At 53.8% G+C, this 20219-nt stretch overlaps 2 protein-coding genes across 3 annotated transcripts in view; one reads left to right on the plus strand and one right to left on the minus strand.

Annotated features, from left to right (window-relative positions):
• The window catches only part of SMYD1 (SET and MYND domain containing 1), a 40622-nt gene extending 38592 nt beyond the window's left edge, over nucleotides 1-2030 (minus strand). For both annotated transcript variants that reach the window (XM_064151689.1, XM_064151688.1), the window contains exon 1: nucleotides 1822-2030. The gene's annotated coding sequence lies outside the window, so the exon portion shown is untranslated. The remainder of the gene's footprint in view (nucleotides 1-1821) is intronic.
• Nucleotides 926-19023, plus strand: LOC135179814 (zinc finger protein 346-like). Its single transcript, XM_064151851.1, has 6 exons — nucleotides 926-937; nucleotides 1923-2264; nucleotides 4935-5094; nucleotides 7669-7911; nucleotides 10017-10116; nucleotides 17824-19023. Exons 1-6 carry the CDS (start codon nucleotides 926-928, stop codon nucleotides 18080-18082), a joined length of 1116 nt encoding a protein of 371 aa, XP_064007921.1. The 3' UTR covers nucleotides 18083-19023.
• Nucleotides 19024-20219: the final 1196 nt, after the last annotated feature.

The raw sequence follows: 20219 nt of genomic DNA on the forward strand, positions 1-20219 counted from the left end.
CCCCTTCTTGCGAGAGGGGCCAAAGCCGAGGCAGAGCCACCGGCACAAACCGCCCAGCGCTTACACTGTGCAGGGCAGGAAAGTCGTTGCTGGCAGGTGTCACTGCAGTTCCTTGCAGGTGCTCTGCTGTCAGGATGCTGGTGTCTCAGCCCTTACCTGTGCTCACTTCTCCTGGCTGTGAGCACCTTCTGGATACACCAGCTCCTCATACAACCTGCCCTCCAGACCCCTCACCAGCCACACTGCTCTTCTCTGGACACCCTCCAGGCCCTCAACGTCTTATACTGTGGTGCCCAGAAATGAACACAGTACTCAAGCTGTGACCTCACCAGTGCCAAGTACAGGGGCACAAGAAAAAGGCAAAAGCTCAGCACCTGCTGCTTTCACCACATGGACACAGTCCAAGATATTACCTGGTGTTACCACCTGAGCTCGTGTATTTAATGCCAGGGGTTAATGGCAGCACCGGCAGCCACACCAAGTCAGGCTCACTTTCAGCTAATCCCCCCAAACCAACCTACTGATTTATGACTCTCCAATCACTCCCAGAGCTCACACTGCTCCTGGGGCACCAGGACCTCAGCTGAGCTTCCAGAAGACCATGCCTGCAAGCTGGCCAGCTTCAGCTGGAAGGAAAGAAAGCTCTGTGCTTACCAGCTGAGGACAGGCGTGGGGCTGGAGGGCCAGGCGGCCCTGTCATGCTGTCAGGAGAACAAATGGCACCTCTGCTGCCTTCTAAACATTTACACAAAGCACAATGTTGTCAAACTTAATCACTGCAGCTTTGCACTGAGGAGAGCAGTGCCCAGGTCACACTGGACTTGGAGAGAGAGGGAAAAAACAAGAGGGGAAAAGCCAATTGTCCCAGGGGGGTGCCCCTCAGCCTTGTCCTGTCATTGTAATTCAGCTTTACAGGTTAACCGCAATGGTCTGCAGGGTGAGGGTGGGATCTGCCTCCCTGTGAACCCCCTTTTGGGGTGACTGGGGAGCATGTGAGTGAAAGTAGACTGCTTGTTCTTCTGAGAAGTGTAATGAGGGCAAGGGGAAGTCGGCCCTGAAGAGGGGGGGATGGATGGGAGGACTGGCTGATGCATCAGCTGCAGTTCTGGAGGGTTGGGGTGCCAGGGGCAGGGAAGGGACACCCACGGTGAGGGGAGGAGCCTGCAGTTAGTAGCAGTTACATTGGTAGTCATCAGGCAGGTATTAGTTACTAAATTCTTAGCAGTAGCTACTGAGCAGTAATGAGGCAGTTCCTAGTAACCACGAGTAAGAGTAAAAGCATCTGCAAGGCAGAGATTACACTGGTACTGGTAGCTAGTACTGGTTATTGGGCAATTACAGAACCACAGAACCCCAGCAACATGGTGGGGTTGAATGGGACCTCAGGAACCATAGAACCAACCAGGTTGGAAGAGAGCTCCAAGCTCAGCCAGCCCAACCTAGCACCCAGCCCTGGCCAACCAACCAGACCATGGCACTAAGTGCCCCAGCCAGGCTTGGCTGCAACACCTCCAGCCACGGCCACTCCACCACCTCCCTGGGCAGCCCATTCCAGTGCCAATCACTCTCTCTGACAGCAACTTCCTAACAACATCCAGCCTAGACCTGCCCTGGCACAGCTTCAGGCTGTGTCCCCTTCTTCTGTTACTGGCTGCCTGGCAGCAGAGCCCAACCCCACCTGGCTACAGCCTCCCTGCAGGCAGCTGCAGGCAGCAATGAGCTCTGCCCTGAGCCTCCTCTGCTGCAGGCTGCACCCCCCCAGCTCCCTCAGCCTCTCCTCACAGGGCTCTGCTCCAGGCCCCTCCCCAGCCTTTCCAGTACCTCCAGCACTGCTGCTAAGGCAGGGCACCCACAGCAGCTTTTCCAGCATCCCAGTGTCCAGGGGGTTGGAATCTGTCCAGGGAAGGAGGCTCCTGCCGCAGGCTGCAGCCGCGCAGAGCCGCTCCCCAGGCGCAGGTGTGCGCTGCCGCGGCCGCAGGGCAGTCAGCAGCAGCGCCCCCCAGCCCGGCGGCCGCGGGCCCGGGGCGGGAAGCTGCGCACGGAGCGGCGGGTGGGAAGCGCCGAGGCGGCGCCGCGGGGTGCGGGTGGCCGTTGGCCGGAGCTCGATAGAAGGAAGGCGGCCCCTGGGGCCCGGCCCCGCGGTTCAGGCAGGGCGGCACGGCTCGGCGCCTGGCCGCCGGCTCCTCTCAGCTGGCAGCGCCGAGACCATGCCGCCGGCGAAGCGAGATGGGCAGGCCCCGGTGCGGCCGCCGCCCGCCGCCAAGGTGAGTGAGGGCCGGCCTGGGAGCCACAGGGAGCCGAGGGGAGGGAGAGGGGAGCTGGTGGTGGCAAGGGCCTGTCCGTGTGTGCAGGCATGGCAGGGAGATAAAGCGTGGCCTTGAGGTGATGGTAGCCTCAGTAGTAGGAGTCACCGTAAAAGGAGGAATTTGATACCAAAGGTGGGAATTAATGAGGAGCAAAATGCAGCGAGAGTCTTGTCTGTGTCTTGTAGGTGGAAGGAGCAGGTAGAGCACCTGCCGCTGGTTCAAAGTGATGTGCAGCTCATGAAAGGCAGCCTGGTGGGGTTTGTGCATCCCACATCAGCCACCCTCTGCAGCCGTGCCCTTTGTTGCAGGTGTTAGGCAGCTGTGGTACACAGGAGGTCTTGCTCTGGCTTCATAAAGTAAGGCAAACTGGGCAATTTTGTACACTAAGTCTGTGTAGAGCTCGTGGTGGAGCCCTGGAATCATCTGTAAGATGCTGAGAGGGCTGCAGCAGCTCTCCTAAGGAGAAGAGAAGGCTCCAGGGAGACCTCAGAGCTGCACTTCAGTATCTAGAGGGCACCTGCAGGCAGGCTGGGGAGGGACTGTTCAGAAGGGCCTGTGGGGATAGGCTGAGGGCAGTGGGAACTGGAGCAGGGCAGTTAGGTTGGACATGAGGAGGAAGTTGTGCACAGTGAGGCTGGTGAGACACTGGCACAGGCTGCCCAGGGCTGTGCTTGAGGCTCTGTCTCTGGACACATTCAGGTAAGCCTGGATACGTCTCTGGGGGCAGCCTGCTCTGGTTGGAGATGTCCCTGCTGCCTGCAGAGAGGTTGCACAAGACAACCTTTGAGGGATCCATCCAACCCAAAGTAATCTGTGAACTGAATCTTAAGGTTGTGGCTGAGAAGTGGTGGGACCTCTCCATGCCCTGTCTTTCCTAGGTAGCCTCTCCATGCTGCCTTCTTCCCAGGTAATATCCCCTGGGAGACATCATTCTGCTGAAATCTAGGTAATAGCACCCCCAGAAAAGTCTTGTGCTTCTAAGTGCAGCAAGCCATTCAAAGTGGGTGTGAGATACTTGCTCCTTGCAAGGCTGTATAAGCACTGACTATTCAGCTGTGTAACAAAGAAAAGCCACAGGCTTAAGTATGCACACATGTAGGCTTTTGTTAAGCACAGCCTCCAGCTGCACCAGGAGAGGTTTAGCCTGGACACAAGGAAAAGAAATCCACTGCAAGAGTGGTCAGGCAGTGGCACAGGCTGCCCCGGGAGGTGGTGGAGTCACCATCCCCGGAGGTGTTTAAAGGTTATATATTTGTGGTGCTTAGAGGTAATGGTTTAGTGGTGAACTTGGCAGAGCAAGGTCAGTGGTTGCACCTGATGATCTCATGGGTCTGTCCTAAAGTGAGTGATTCTAGGATTCTGTGTAAAGCATCCATTGCCAGCAGGCTTGCCCATTGTCAGTCAGGTTTAGTAGTACTCTTGAACAGAAATAACTGTAGTGGAACAAATCCCTCTGTTTAAAAAGCCCACAGCTATTTTAAGCAGTCAGCTTAGTGCAGTCCCAAAGCAGTCCGGGTATGCCTGCTCTGCCTGCTCTTAAAGGAGTATCCTTGGGGAAGGTTAGGAATGTGGCCTTGTTATGTTTAGGTTTGAAGTATGTTTCTCACATATATTTCTGGAACTGAATTGTCATGGTTTTGGAATCCAGGATGTGCTTTGGTGCATCAGCAGCACTTGAGAAGTGCCTCCACCTCCTGGGCATGTCAGGGGGTTTTGAGGGTCTGCAGGTTGTGTTTCTTTACTCCTCTGTACAGAGGTAGTTCACACCCTTATTTTTAGTGCACAGCTGGTGCAGGCTTTGTTGTGAGCCAGACACAGCAAGGATTGCTGGCTGTGCTTGTCAGTTCCCACCTGTGCCAAGCAGCTATGGAACTGCATATTATAGATCATTTTTGGTTTGACAGCCTGTGGAGAAGGGAAGGTGTCCTGCTCTGATAGGTAAAATTGGCAGAAACTTTTTACAGAGTCACAGAGAGATGAGTCCAACCCCTCTGCCACAGCAGGGCCACTTAGGGTGATCACCCAGGAGGACTTCCAAGTAGGCTTTGAAAGTCGCTGGAGAAGGAGAATCAGAATCATAGAATGGTTTGGAAGGGCCCTCTAAAGGTCATCTAGTCCGGCACCCTCACAGTAAAACAGATTCTCCTAATGCTGAGATGGAATTTCCTGTGATTGACTTTGCATCCTTTGCCCTTCCTTCTGTTTCTGGGTATCACTGAAAAGAGCCTGGCCCCATCCTTCTGCCAGCCACCCCTCAGGCATCGATAGGCACTGATCAGATCCCTCCCAGCCTTCTCCTCTCCCGACTAACCAGCCCCAGGGCTCTCCGCCTTTCTTCACAGCAGAGATGCTCAAGTCTCCTCATAGGGGTGTTGAAAGAAGCATTCAGTGAATGAAATCCCAGTCACTGGGACTGTCACTGCCTAGATCCTTGGGACTGAAGTAGGACTCATCCCAGTCTCTTTCCAGGGAAAAAAACATGCTAGGAAGGTTCATCTGTGCAAGGCACATGTGTGGCAGATGGTGGAGAACAAACCATGTCCCTTTCCAGGTGATTGTGCCCCTTCAGTGCTCCCTTCTAGGCTGCAGGGAGTGCTTGTGACTGAGCCTGCTCTTCTCTGCTTTCAGGTGGACTGGAGTGGGGGCGTGGGCAGACACAGCTACTGCAACCCCTGCGACATGTTCTGTCCTCACCCAGTTGCTGCTCTGTCTCACTGCTTTGGAAAGATCCACAGTAAAAAGGTGAAGCAGTCGTCAGGAGACCAAGGCCACCTGCCAGCACAGCCTGGTAAGAGCTAAACAACTGAACTGCTGGAGGAGGTACAGAAGAGGCCGCTAAGATGATCCTCTGACGGGGGCAGGCTGGAAAAGTTGGAGTTGTTTGGCCTGGAGAAGAGAAGGCTCCAGGGAGATCTTAGAGCTGCCTTCCAGTACCTGAAGGGGCTTCAGGAGAGTAGGGGAGGGACTTTCGACAAGAGCTTGCAGCTTCAATCCACTGTCTTTTATACTGCAAGAGGGGACACTTAGACTGGGGATGAGGAAGAAATTCTTTCCAGTGAGGGTGGTGAGACACTGGCACAGGTTGCCCAGGGAGGTTGTGGATGCCCCTTCCCTGGAGGTGTTCAAGGCCAGGTTACATGAGGCCTTGAGCAAGCTGTGCTGGTGGGAGGTGTCCCTGCCCATGGCAGGGGATTTGAGCTGGATGAGCTTTGAGATTTCTTCCAACCCAAACTGTTCTTTGATTCTATGAATCTGTGAATTCATTTTGCACCTGTTTTCCTGTCACACTGAAGCAGACACAGAGAAGTATCTACTTACACTTGCCACGTCTCCGTGCCTTTCTGTTCTGCTGAAGCTGCAAAGCTGTCTCAGGATAAGTCCTTAGGTCAATAAACAAAGATACTTCCCTGTGCATCTCTGAAGCCTTGGAGTCTTGCTTTCAAATTCCCTGGCTCTCAGCAGGGCTCTGTGCAACCTGATCTAGTCGAGGATTCCCCTGCTGGCTGCAGAGAGGTTGGACTAGGTGACATTTGGAGGTGCATTCTTTGATTGCCAAGGATCAGTGCTGGGCCCAGTCCTGTTCAATATCTTTATTGATGACCTGGACAAGGGGATTGAGTCCAGCATCAGTAAGTTTGCAGGAGCAGGTGTTGATCTGTTGGAGGATAGGAGAGCCCTGCAGAGGAACCTGGACAGGCTGGATGGGTGGGCAGAGGCCAATGGGATGACATTTAACAAGGCCAAGGGCAGGGTTCTGCACTTTGGCCACAACAACCCCAAGCAGTGCTACAGGCTGGGGCCAGAGTGGCTGGAGAGCAGCCAGGAGGAAAGGGACCTGGGGGTACTGATAGTAGGCTGAAGATGAGCCAGCAGTGTGCCCAGGTGGCCAAGAGAGCCAATGGCATCCTGGCCTGCATCAGGAACAGTGTGGCCAGTAGGACAAGGGAGGTTATTCTGCCCCTGTACTCAGCACTGGTCAGGCCACACCTTGATTCCTGTGTCCAGTTCTGGGCCCCTCAATTCAAGAGAGATGTTGAGGTGCTGGAACATGTCTAGAGAAGGGCAACAAAGCTGGTGAGGGGCCTGGAGCACAAATCCTATGAGGAGAGGTTGAGGGAGCTGGGCCTGTTTAGCCTGGAGAAGAGGAGGCTCAGAGGTGATCTTATTACTGTCTACAACTACCTGAAGGGGCATTGTAGCCAGGTGGGGGTGGCCTCTTCTGCCAGGCAACCAGCAATAGAACAAGGGGACACAGTCTCAAGTTGTGCCAGGGTAGGTATAGGCTGGATGTTAGGAAGAAGTTCTTCACAGAGAGAGTGATTGGCATTGGAATGGGCTGCCCAGGGAGGTGGTGGAGGCACCGTCCCTGGAGGTCTTCAAGAAAAGCCTGGATGAGGCACTTAGTGCCATGGTCTGGTTGATTGGATAGGGCTGGGTGCTAGGTTGGACTGGATGATCTTGGAGGTCTCTTCCAACCTGGTTGATTCTATGATTGCCTGGCAGTACAGGCAAACATTTCTGATTTTGCATTGCTGAAACATGACTATTGTTGTTCTGAGAATTCACCCCAGTGCTGGCAGGGTGTTCCTCTGATATGCTGACATGATAAGTAATTTTAAAAGACTTAGTCCCTGAGCAGCGCTTAGCTGGTGCCCGCTTCAGGCAGCGCTTAGCTGGTGTCCCGTTCGGGCAGCGCTTAGCTGGTGCCCGGTTCGGGCAGCGCTTAGCTGGTGTCCGGTTCAGGCAGCACTTAGCTGGTGTCCGGTTCGGGCAGCGCTTAGCTGGTGTCCGGTTCGGGCAGCGCTTAGCTGGTGCCCGGTTCAGGCAGCGCTTAGCTGGTGTCCCGTTCGGGCAGCGCTTAGCTGGTGTCCGGTTCGGGCAGCGCTTAGCTGGTGCCCGGTTCAGGCAGCACTTAGCTGGTGTCCCGTTCGGGCAGCGCTTAGCTGGTGCCCGGTTCGGGCAGCGCTTAGCTGGTGCCCGGTTCGGGCAGCGCTTAGCTGGTGTCCGGTTCGGGCAGCGCTTAGCTGGTGTCCCGTTCGAGCTGCTCAGCTGAGTCTCAAGGTGAAGTGTGCCATGTGCACTCTGAATCGCCCTCTGCAGGGGACAGCTCTCTTCTTGGAGCCATCGAACACAGCTGGTCTGGAGGTGGGCTTCTGTGGGTTCCCGAGTGTTCCAGGGCTGTGTTCCTTGCCAGCCTGTGCATTCATATCCCTGCAAGGATTTAGGTATTTCCTAGCCTTTCAAAGCAGGTCAGCAGACTGTTCTGCCTTCTAGCTCTGCAGCCACCTGCTTTGCTCCATTTGATTGCTTTCTCTTTTCCTTTGCTGCGCTGCTAGATTTGTGCTCACTTCCCTTCCTCCAGCTTTACAGAAGCCTGAAACCCCCCTGCTGCCTTCAACAGCTGAAGAGTCTTCATCATCCTCCAATACACTGTTGCCGTTTAAAGATTCAGACAAGTACTGCAAGCTCTGCTGTGCTCCCCTGGCCGATCCGTTTGTGGCCCAGGCCCACTATGGTGGTAAGAGACACAGGAAAAACGAAGCACGGAGGAAGATCCTGGAGGAGCTGGGGGAGGAAGCTGTCCCTGCAGAACTCAGGATGAATGGTAAGCAGAAGCTCAGCAAGTGTTGCAGTCTGAGTGTAGCATTAGTGCTCAGCTCTGATTTGCTCAGGGGACTCCTGATCTGTCTTCTCCTGTGCTACAGAACACAGGTGGTTGGCCTGGGAACTGCTAAAGTTCAGTCTCTGGCAGCAGTAGATTGGAAAATATTTCTACTGACCTGAAGTCTCAAATCCCAGTGCTCCCCAGATTCTGCAGTTAAATTCAGAGGCCTGCAGAAAACAGCCCAGTCCCCTAAACCCAGCCCCAGGATCAGCTGTGTCTGTGGTATCTTTGAGATCCTCGCCCACCTTTTTGAAAGCTGTACTCAGAAAACTGCACAACCTCCAGGAACAGCATCTCCCAGGGCTTCTTGGTCTTTACCTTCTCAGTCATAAAACCTTCTGCTGACACTGAACTTGGCTCTCTCTGCCAGCAGGAAATTCTGCTACTCTGCTCTGTGCTGATGAGACGTGACTTGCAGTGCAGTGTCCAGCTCTACGGCCCTCAACACAAGGACCTGCAAAAGTGGGTCCAGAGAAGGGCCCAAAGATGATCAGAGGGCTGGAGAACCTCTACAATGGGGACAGGCTGAGAGAGTTAGAGAAGAGAAGGCTCCAGGTAGACCTCAGAGCTGCAGTGCAATATCTGAAGGGGACCTGCAGGCAGGCTGGGGACGGACTGTTCAGAAGGGCCTATGGGGATAGGACAAAGGGCAGTGGTTAGGAGCTGGAACAGGACAGAATGAGGTTGGACATCAGGAGGAAGTTGTGCACAGTGAGGATGGTGAGACACAGGCACAGGCTGCCCAGGAAGGCGGGGTGGAGGCTTTATCCCTGGAGCCACTGAAGATCAGGCTGGATGTGTCTCTGGGGGCAGCCTGCTCAAGCTGGAGGTGTCCTTGCTGCCTGCAGGGGGTTGGACAAGATGAGCCAATGCAAGCTGTGAACCTGTGACTGTGTTTCTTCACTGTGCACGTGGCAAGAAGCAGACAGAAGAATCTGTGAACTACGCTTGTGAAGGTCGCTGGGGAGGTGCACAGCAGAGTGCAGCCATGGTTTAAACATCACCAAAGAATAATTCCAGTGAACTCTTGTCAAGTCATAATGCCAAGAAAATGTTGCATCAGGTTGGAAAATGCACCTCAAAGGGCATCTTGTGTCCCTGCAGGCAGCAGGGACACCTCCAGTCAGAGCGGGTTGCACAGGGATGCACCCAGGCTGATCTTCAATACCTCCAGAGATACAGCCTCAAACAGCTCCCTGGGCAGCCTGTGCCAGTGTCTCACCACCCTCACTGTGCACAACTTCCTCCTGATGTCAGTAACTTAGCTCTGCCCTGCTCCAGTTCCAACCCTTTGCCTCTCATCCAGTCCCCAGAGGCCCTTCTGAACAGTCCCTCCCCAGCGTGCCTGCAGGCCCCTTCCAGATACTGAAGTGCAGCTCTGAGGTCTCTCTGGAGCCTTCTCTTCTACAGGCCAAACAGCCCCAACTCCCCAACCTGTCCCCATAGCAGAGGTTCTCCAGCCCTCTGAGCATCTTCGTGGCCTCTTCTGAATCCTCTCCAGCATCTCCATCTCTCTTGTGTTTTGAGCCCTTAGCTGGATGCAGGACTGCAGAGGGGTCAGAGCAGAGGGACACTTGCTGGCCACACTGCTTTGGATGCAGCTCCTGCTGCCCTTGGCCGTCTGGGGTGCCAGTGTTCATTGCTGGCTCCTGTCCAGCTTCTCACCCACCAGCACCCCCAGGGCCTCTGCAGGGCTGCTCTCAACATCATCCCCAGGCTGCATTGATATGGAGGTCTGCCCTAACCCTGCAGGACCTTGCACTTGCTATTGCTGAACCTCCTGGGGCTCACCTCAGCCCATCTCTGCAGCCTGTCCAAGTCCCTCCGAATGCCATCCCACCCCTCAGTCTTGTCAGCCACACCACTCAGCCTTGTGTCACATGCATTACTCTAGTGTAACATCAGCAAAGCCTTAAGCTCTGTCTGCAGACATTTCTGGGAACATGGTGGTAGCGATTCTTGCCTGGGGTGGGCTCATGATGTGCTGTGCTGGAAGTTTTGCTGTTTGTTTGTAGTCTAACCCACAGATTGCTCTTTGTTTGCAGTATTTGGGCTTGGTTACTACTCGTGCCAGGTGTGCAATGTCACAGTTACAACCATAGAAACATTCCTGTCCCATGTGCGAGGCAGTAAGCACCAAATTAAGTAAGTCAGGAAGCTTTTTGTTGCTGTTCTTCTCTGGTTATCCCTTTCAGACCTCGTTAGCTCTGTTTGCTGTGGTTGAGTTTGCCAGTGGACAGATTTTCTGCTTTGCTGTGGGTGGGTTTTGTTGCTTGGTTTAAGGGGTCTGAGATTTAGTCCTGGTGTTCCCACGGTTATATCACAGGCTCACAGGATGTTAGGGGTTGGAAGGGACCCAAGGAGATCATCCAGTCCAGCCCCCCTGCCAGAGCAGGACAATCCTATCTAACACAGATCACAGAGGAACACATCCAGACAGGCCTGGAAAGTCTGCAGAGAAGGGGACCCCACAACCTGTCTGGGAAGCCTATTCCAGTGCTCTGTGACCATTACAGTAAAGAAGTTCCCCCTTGTGTTGAGGCTGAACCTCTTTTGCTGCAACTTACACCCATTGCTCCTTGTCCTATCCCAGGTGGCAGTGATCAGACCCTGTCCCCCAGCTCCTTGCCAGCCTTCAGATACTTATGAACATATCTAAGTCTTCTCTTCTCCAGACTAAGCAGCCCCAGGTCCCTCAGCCTCTCCCCATCAGCCATGCCACTCAGTCCCCTTATCATCCTCATAGCCCTTCACTGGACCCTCTCCAACAGATCCCTGTCCCTCTTCAACTGGGGAGCACAAAACTGAACACAGAATTCAAGATGAGGTCTCACCAGGACAGAGGAGAGGGAGGAGAACCTCCCTTGATCTGCTGGACACACTCCTCCTAACACACCCCAGGATCCCGTTGGCCTTCTTGGCCACAAGGGCACATTGCTGTGCCATGGGGAACTTGGTAGCCACCAGGACCCCCAGGTCCCTCTCCTTGGGGCTGCTCTCCAGCAGCCACCTCCCAGCCTGTCCTGGTTGCCACTCCTCCGCAACACTGGTGCAGTTTATTTCTCCTCCCCAGGTGCAGGACTCTGCACTTGTCCTTGTTGGACCTCATCTGGTTCCTCTGTGCCCAGGGCTCTCTGGATGGCCTCACAGCCTGCAGCTGTCTCAGCCAAGCCTCCCAGCTTGGTGTCAGCAGCAAACTTGCTGAGCAGGCTCTGTCTGTGCCCTCAGCAATGGCATTGGTGAAGATGTTGAACAGGACTGGACCCAGCACTGGTCCCTGGGGGACTCCACTGGTCACAGCTCTGCAGCTGCACCTGGCACCATTGATCACCACCCTCTGGACTCTGTCTTGCAACCAATTCCTAAACCACCTCATGTCTGCTCTTCCATCCCACACTTCCTCAGCTTGCTCACCAAGATGTCATGGCAGATGGTGTCAGAGGCCTTGCTATGGTCAAGGTAGACTACAGCCACTGCTCTCCCTGCAGCTACCCATTCAGTTATGGCATCATAGAATGCTCTCAGGTTAGTCAAGCATGGCTTCCCCTTGGTAAATCCATGCTGACTACTCCTGATAACCTTCTTCTCTTCCAAGTGCCTTGAGATACCCTCCATTAGTTCAGGACCTGCTGAGCCACCTGGACACCCACAAGTCCATGGGACCAGATGGGATCCATCCCAGGGTGCTGAGAGAGCTGGCAGCTGAGCTGGCCAAGCTGCTCTCCATCATTTTCCAGCAGTCCTGGCTCACCAGAGAGGTCCCAGGAGACTGGAAACTGCCAACGTGGTCCCCATCCACAAGAAGGGTGGGATGGAGGAACCTGGGAACTACAGACCTGTCAGCCTGACCTCAGTGCCAGGGAAACTGATGGAGCAGGTTAGCTTGGGGGTGATAAGAGCGCACCTGAGGGATGGCAAAGGGCTCAGGTCCAGCCAGCATGGGTTTAGGAAGGGCAGATCCTACCTCTCCAACCTGATCTCCTTCTATGATCAGGTGACTGCTTGGTGGCTGTGGGGAGGCCTGTGGATGTGGTCTGTCTGGACTGCAGCAAGGCCTTTGACACTGTCCCCCACAGCACACTGCTGGCTAAGCTGTCAGCCCATGGCTTGGATGGCAACACTCTGTGCTGGGTTAGGAACTGGCTGGAGGGCTGAGCCCAGAGAGTGGTGGTGAATGGTGCCACATCCAGCTGGCAGCTGTCACTAGTGGTGTCCCTCAGGGATCAGTGCTGGTCCCCATCCTCTTTAACATCTTCATAGATGATCTGGATGAGGGCATGGAGTCAGTCATCAGCAAGTGTGCAGATGACACCAAGCTGGGGGCAGATGTGGCTGGGTTGGAGGGCAGAAGGGCTCTGCAGCAGGACCTTGACCACCTGCACAGATGGACAGAGTCCAAGGGGATGGCTTCAGCAGCTCCAAGTGCAGGGTGCTGCACTTTGGCTACAACAACCCCATGCAGAGATACAGGCTGGGGTCGGAGTGGCTGAGAGCAGCCAGCCAGAGAGGGATCTGGGGGTGCTGATTGATACCCACCTGAACATGAGCCAGCAGTGTGCCCAGGTGGCCAAGAGAGCCAGTGGCATCCTGGCCTGCATCAGGAATGGTGTGGCCAGCAGGAGCAGGGAGGTCATTCTGCCCCTGTACTCTGCACTGGTTAGACCACACCTTGAGCACTGTGTTCAGTTCTGGGCCCCCCAGTTTAGGAGGGACATTGAGATGCTTGAGCGTGTCCAGAGAAGGGCGACGAGGCTGGGGAGAGGCCTTGAGCACAGCCCTACGAGGAGAGGCTGAGGGAGCTGGGATTGGTTAGCCTGGAGAAGAGGAGGCTCAGGGGAGACCTTATTGCTGTCTGCAACTACCTGAGGGGAGGTTGTGGCCAGGAGGAGGTTGCTCTCTTCTCTCAGGTGGCCAGCACCAGAACGAGAGGACACAGCCTCAGGCTGCACCAGGGGAGATTTAGGCTGGAGGTGAGGAGAAAGTTCTTCCCTGAGAGAGTCATTGGGCACTGGAATGGGCTGCCCGGGGAGGTGGTGGAGTCGCCGTCCCTGGAGCTGTTCAAGGCAGGACTGGACGTGGCACTTGGTGCCATGGTCTGGCCTTGAGCTCTGTGGTAAAGGGTTGGACTTGATGATCTCCGAGGTCTCTTCCAACCTTGGTGATACTGTGATAAGGAGCTGCTCCATCATTTTTCCAGGGATGGAGGTGAGGCTGCCTGGTCTGTAGTTCCCTGGAACCTCTTTCTTATGCTTTCTGAAGACTGCAGTGCCATGGCTCTGCTCCAGCCCTCAGGCACCTCTCCTGTCTGCCGCCATTTGGCAAAGCTGATGGAGAGTGGCAGAGCAATAACCTCAGGCAGTTCAGCACCCTTAGGTGCATCTCATCAGGGCCCATGGGCTTGTGAATGTTCAATGTGTGTAACTGCTCCCTAATCCAGTCTGCACTGACCAGTGGGGAGCATTCCCTCCTCCAGGCTTCCTCTCCTTCACCCTGGGTCTGGAGTTCATAGGGGAGCTCAGCCTTAGGTGCAAAGACTGGAGCAAAGAAGGCATTCAGCAGCTCTGCCTTCTCTGCACCCTCAGCTCTCAGGCTGCCTCCTGGCCCAGCACTGCCCCACACGTTCCAGGGGTTCCTTTTCCTGCTGATGGATTTGAAGGAGCCTTTCTTGTTCTGTTGTACTTCCTTTGCCAGCTTCAGTTCCAGGAGGGCTTTGGCCTTCCTTGTTGCCTTCCTGCAAGCCCTGACTACTCCTCTATAGTTCTCCCAAGTGACCAATCCCTTCTGCCATGAATTGTAAGATTCCTTCTTCCCTGAGAATTCCGTCAGGAGCTCCTTGCTCAGCCATGCAGCTCTCTTAGCACAGCTACCTGATGTAGCTACTCAGGGGCACACATCTGGCTTGGGCGTGGAGGAAGTGGTCTTTAAAAATTAGCCAACTTTCTTGGGCTGCTTTCCCCTCCAGAGCCTTAGCCCATGGGTTTGCTGCCAGCATGGCCCTGAGGAGCACAAAGTCAGCTCTGCAGGAGCCCAGGGTTGCAATTCTACTTGTTGCTCTGATTCTGCCCTGTAGAATATTAAACTCCACCATGTCATGGTCACTGTTCCCCACCTTAATGTCCTCAACTAGGTCCTCTTTATTAGTTAATACAAGGTCCAGCAGTGCAGCTCTCCTTGTTGGCTCCTCTGCTACTTACATCAAGAAGTTATCGTTGATACACAGCAAGAGCCTTTGGGACTGCCTGTGCCTGGCTGTGTGAGCTGCCCAGCAAATATCAGGGTAATTGAAGTCTCCCATGAGCACCAAGGAGTTAGCTCTAGAGGCTGTCTGCAGAAGGCCTCATCAACATCTTCCTCTTGGTCTGGTGGTCTATAGTAGACTTCAATGACAGCTCACAGTGAAAAGGTCCTGAGACCTGCAGTTTTCCCACTTCTGCTGCTCTCTGGGGAAAGCAGCACCTGTGCTGGTACAGGATCTTCAGTGCTTACTCTAGACAGAAATGGGACAGCATTGTGCCCTGGGGGCCAAGAAGGCCAAAGGTACCCTTGGGGACATTAAGAAGAGTGTGGCCAGCAGCTCAGGGGAGGTTCTCCTTCCCCTCTACTCAGCCCTGGGTAGACCACACCTGCAATACCCTGTCCAGTTCTGGGCTCCCCAGTTCAAGAGGGACAGGAAACTGCTGGAGAGAGCCCGACAGAGGCTGAGAGAGTGCTGCAGGGGCTGGAACATCTCTCTTACAAGGAAAGGCTGAGGGGCCTGGGGCTGTTCAGTGTGGAGAGGAGAAGGCTGAGAGGGGACCTTAGGAATGTCTACAGGTACCTGAGGGATGGCTGTAAGGAGGGTGGGGCCAGGCTCTTTGCAGTGGTAGCCGGGAACAGGGTGAGGGGAATAGAAAGAAACTCAATGACAGGAAGTTGCAGCTGAACTTGAGGAGAAACTTGCTTGATGTGAGGGTGCTGGAGCCCTGGAGCAGGCTGTTCAGAGAGGTTCTGGAGTCTCCTTCTCAGGAGACTTTCAAAACTCGCCTGTGTGACCTGCGCTAAGCAGTCCTACTTTGCGGGGGGCTACCAAAAGAGTAGTCTAACTCTTCTCTGCCTCAGCTTCAAACCATTCCCCCTTGGCCTGTTACTGGACACCCTCACAAAAAATCCCTCTGCAGCCTTCCTGCAGGATCCCTTCAGGTACTGGAAGGCAGCTCTGAGGCCCCCCACTGGAGCTTTCTCTTTGCTTTTTAGAAATGCCATCAGTCATTCTAAAGGCATCTTACTCTTGTCATGTCCTAGGCCACAAGAAACTCATTTGGTCTTTTTGAGGTTCTTCTATGATTCTACAACCACAGTATGTCAGGAAGCTACTCGAAGGAGCTAGGTGAAAACACACAGCTCCCTTCCTCTCAAAAACCCCCAGCCCTCAGCATCAGAATGTTTTACATTAGCATCACTCCTTTGCCAAAACTGCCACAAAACACTGAGCTGTTGAAGTTCAAGTTCATTGAAATTGTTCACAATGACACAGTTTCTATTTTTCAGCTGTAGTAATTCTGGACAGAAAAATATTCAGGTGTTCCTTCTAACCATCTTCAGACACTGGAACAGGCTGCCCAGGGAGCTGGTGGAATCACCATCCCTGAAAGTGTTCAAGAAACGTGGGCATGGCACTTGGATCACGATATCACAGGATGTTAGGGGTTGAAAGGGACCTCTGGAGATCTTCCAGTACAACCCCTGCCAGAGCAGGAGCAGAGAATCCAGTGCAGGTCACACAGGAACACATCCAGACAGGGCTGGAAAGGCTCCAGAGAAGGAGACTCCACAACCTCTCTGGACAGCCTGTGCCAGGGCTCTGGGACCCTCACAGTCAAGAAATTCGTCTTCATATTGAGGTGGAACTTCCTGTGCTGCAGCTTCCATCCCTTGCCCTTGTCCTATCCCAGGGCACAAGTGAGCAGAGGCTGTCCCTGTCCCTTCCTTCCTGACTTCCAGCCCTCAGCTATTTATAGACACTCATCAGGTCCCTCTCAGCTGCCTTCTCTTCAGACTAAGCACCCCCAGGACTCTCAGCCTCTCCTCATCAGGCAGTGCTCCAGTCCCTGCAGCATCCTTGCAGCCCTCCCTTGGACTCTCTCCAGTATATCCCTGTCCTTCTTGAACTGGGGAGCCCAGAACCAGATGCAGTATTCAGAGTGAGGTCTCACCTGGGCTGAGTAGAGGATGGAAGGAGAGCCTCCCTTGATCTGCTGGACACACTCAATGCACCCAGGATCCCATTTGCCTTCTTGCCCACCAGGCCCATTGCTGTCCCATGCAAAACTTGTTGCCTAGGAGCACTCCCAGGTCCCTCTCCACAGGGCTGCTCACCAGCCCACACTGGTGTAGTTCATTCTTCCCTCCCAGGTGCAGGGTTCTGCACTTGTCCCTTTTGAACCTCATCAAGTTCCTCTCTGCCCATCTCTTAGCCTGTCAAGTCTCACTGAGTGGCCTCAGCCAAGCCTCCCAGCTTGGTGTCAGCAGCAAACCTCTGAGCAGAGTCTGTCTGTCTGTGCCCTCATCAATGGCATTGGTGAAGATGTTGAACAGGACTGGACCCAGCACTGATCCCTGGGGAACTCCACTGGTTACAGCTCTGCAGCTGGACCTGGCACCATTGATCACCACTTGATTGTGTAACCAGTTCTTAACCCATCTCACTGCCTGCTCTTCTGTCCCACGCCACCTGAGCTTGCTCTCAAGGGTGTTATGGAGGCAATGTCAAAAGCCTTGGGGACATGGTTTAATGGCCAGGGGGTGCTGGGTTGATGGTTGGACTTGATGGTCTTAGATCACAGACTGTGATTGTGATTTCTCCTGTAGCGTACAGCTGGACAGACAGCACACTCTGTGCACCCCTCAGTCTTGAATGCAGCATTTTATTTCTCCCTGCCATGGCAGTGGGGCTGGGCTGGATGATCTTTAAGGTCCCTTCCAACCCATTCTGTGATTCTCCAACAAGTTTTTTTTATTTTCAGTTTTCACAAAGAGTAGAATCTATAACTTGAGCTTCACAGGTGATATCAGGCATAACAGGAGAGCCAGAGTAAACAGCACACTGGAGTGCTCTGACTCTGGAGATCTGAGCGTGGGGGAGATTCAATCAACAGATGCTAAGCATCTGGTAGAGAGTAGCTGAACATGAGCAAGCAGTGTGCCCAGGTGGGCAGCAGAGCCAGTGGCACCCTGGGCTGGCTCAGGAGCAGTGTGGCCAGCAGGACAAGGGAGGTTCTTCTGCTCCTATGCTCAGCACTGCTCAAGACCACACCTTGAGTCCTGTGTCCAGTTCTGGGCTCCTCCACTGCAGAGAGATGTTGAGGTGCTGGAAGGTGTGGAGAGAAGGGCAGCAAGGCTGGGGAGGGGCCTGGAGCAGAGCCCTGTGAGGAGAGGCTGAGGGAGCTGGGGGGGTGCAGCCTGCAGCAGAGGAGGCTCAGGGCAGAGCTCATTGCTGCCTGCAGCTGCCTGCAGGGAGGCTGTAGCCAGGTGGGGTTGGGCTCTGCTGCCTGGCAAGCAGCACCAGAAGAAGGGGACACAGCCTGAAGCTGTGCCAGGGCAGGTCTAGGCTGGATGTTGTTAGGAAGTTGCTGTCAGAGAGAGTGATTGGCATTGGAATGGGCTGCCCAGGGAGGTGGTGGAGTGGCCGTGGCTGGAGGTGTTGCAGCCAAGCCTGGCTGGGGCACTTAGTGCCATGGTCTGGTTGGTTGGGCAGGGCTGGGTGCTAGGTTGGGCTAGGTGTGCTTGGAGCTCTCTTCCAGCCTGCTTGGTTCTATGATTCTGTGATTCTATGAGCAGGTTTGTTAGTGTTAATAACTAAGGCTTTCTCTCCAGTCTCTGCAGAAAGGCAGTGCTTGGCAGCCAGCAGCCAGCAGCTTGTGAGCAAACAGGAGGAGAGACTCCTAACAGGCATGGTGACAAGGGATACTCAGAAGAGAAGCAGGTGTCTGAGGTGGCCACTGTCAGACAGGAGAGCTTCAACCTACCCATTTCGGAGTCTAAAGATGGCTTCAAGCTTCTGTTTGCTGATGCTCCTACCAGCTTCTGCAGGGTGGAAGAGAAAATCCAGATAAAAATTGAGAAGGAAAACTAACCTCAGCAAAAAGGTGGAGTGTTGGAAAGAAACCACAAAGCAAACAAGAAAGAAAAATGGTGAAGGTGCAGATTTTGGGAAAGAGAATGAGAAACAAAAGAGAATTAAATCTGAGATAGACTTGGGAAATGAGAAGAACTCAAGGCCTCATAGAGGCAAGACCTAAAGGAAACCTCACTGAGAAAGAGGGCAGAAAGGGTAAAAAGCAGCCACAAACAGATGGCAAGAGAGCTACTTTGGGATGGGTCTGACTTGGGCTAGTGTAAAGGTTTTATTTAGCTTTAAGAAGTTGGTTCTGTTTGTAAGCTCAGTTGGTGATTTTGTGCTGTACTGTGACTCCCTGTTCAGTCTGTAAGGGAGGAGGAGCCTCTGAAGTTTGGGGGCAGTGGGTTCGGGAGCAGTTGGTCAGCACTTCACACACGGAGCAGCCAGGGCAGTGCTAGGAGTCTACTCTCTGTTGGAATACAGAGCAAGTAACAGTCATTAGGTTAGAGAATGCTGCTGGAGCCTCCCCAAAGGTGTTTATTCCTCCGGGGGAGGCTTCTGTCCTAGGAAAGTCCACAGCCAGTGTGGTGCTCCCCACCTTGTCTGTGTTCTCCTCTCTGGCAGATTTAAAAGGAGACTGTTTGCAGATCTTCTCTGGGGATTGGTTGGGTTGGGATTGGGGTTTTGTCACAGTTCTGAGTGGAAAGTGAATCTGTTAAGGGTGGAAATGGTTGTCAGCTATGTTGGCTGACAGATTTTTCTCTTTGTTATCCTGGTTTTCAGTTTAGTTCAGGAAACAGCAAAGGTGCACTCTGCCAAGCTAATTGCTGACAGGAGGCTATGTCCTGCTTCAGCCACTCCAAGTAATGTACAGAAGGAAAGTTAGAATGGAGCTGGGTTTGGTAGCCAAAACATACCTGGGAAAATCAATAAAAGCTTTGTGTTTCCACTTCAAACGTTTCACCAGACCTTCCTTCACAGTATGGAGTTGTGATGGATGAGCACTGATGTCCTACAGAGCTGTAACTCAAACTCAGATGATGGGATTCAAATTTTTGTGTTGTTCCCAGGACTCTCAGGTGAGACCTTTGGTCAACTGGAACCACAGAGGGCTTATGCCAGGCCCAAGAGAAGGAGGTGCTGAGGAACCTTGGAGATGAGGTGCTGAGTGACATGATTTAGAATCAGAGAATCATAGAATGTTTGGAAGGGACCTCCAAAGTTCATCCAGCCCAACCACCCTGCACTCAGCAGGGACATCCTTCACTAGCATCAGGCTGCCCACAGCCCTCTCCAGCCTCACCTTGAGTATCTCCAGACATGGGGCCTCAACCACCTCCCTGGGCAACCTGTTGCAGTGTTCCAGCAGCCTCCTGGGGCAGAACTTGTTCCTCATATCCAATCTCAATCTGCCCTGCTCTGGTTTGCAGCCATTGCCCTCGTCCTTTCCCTGCAGGCCTTTGCAAACAGTTCAGTTATGTCGTGGCAGTGTTGGGTTAACTGTTAGACTTGATCTGAAGGACTCTTCCAAGCAAAACAATTCCATGATTCTGTGATTTGAGCCAAATTTGGAAATGTTCTGGTGGAAATCTACATCTTTAGTGACTTCAGTGCCATGGCGTGCACTGGAAACAGCCTGGCTTTGGGTGGTAAGCACCTGTGGGAGCAGCAGGTTACAGTGGGAAAGTGGGAAAATCCTCTTCTCTCTCTCCCACTTAGAAGTCTCTGGTGGTGGTCCCTACAGCTCCCTGAAAGGAGCTGGCAGTGAGGTGGGGATTGGTCTTTCCTCCCTAGTCTTGGGTGCTAGAACCCCTCAGGTTGCCAGGGGAGGTTTAAGTTGGAGATTAGGAAAAAGTGCTGTACAGGAGGAGTGGTCAGGGACTGGCACAAGGCCTTGTCCTTGTCCCTGCCTTGGTATTAGAGCCTGGCAATGCCTGTGCTTTCTCCAGTGGCTCTTCTCCACTGCTCAGCAATTGCATGCCTCTCTGGCTTCTAAGGACTCTTCCCCTGGCATTCCTCAGCCCCTGCTGCTCTGCTGAGGGATCCTCATCCCTCACACCCCCAGCTGCTTTTACCTGCTTTACTTGGGCAAGGCATGGGCTCAGAACGTATTAAGTGCAGTTAAGTTAGAGCGTACTAAGGCCAAGTGCAG

Source organism: Pogoniulus pusillus, chromosome 11 (assembly GCF_015220805.1).
Source record: "Pogoniulus pusillus isolate bPogPus1 chromosome 11, bPogPus1.pri, whole genome shotgun sequence".
Classification (NCBI taxonomy): domain Eukaryota; kingdom Metazoa; phylum Chordata; class Aves; order Piciformes; family Lybiidae; genus Pogoniulus; species Pogoniulus pusillus.

Excerpts from the sequence above, each read along its gene's own strand:
- LOC135179814 (XM_064151851.1), top strand. Across the intron at positions 5,095-7,668 it reads CCACCTGCCAGCACAGCCTG|CTTTACAGAAGCCTGAAACC; the intron begins GTAAGAGCTAAA and ends CCCTTCCTCCAG. Across the intron at positions 10,117-17,823 it reads GGCAGTAAGCACCAAATTAA|TCTCTGCAGAAAGGCAGTGC; the intron begins GTAAGTCAGGAA and ends CTTTCTCTCCAG.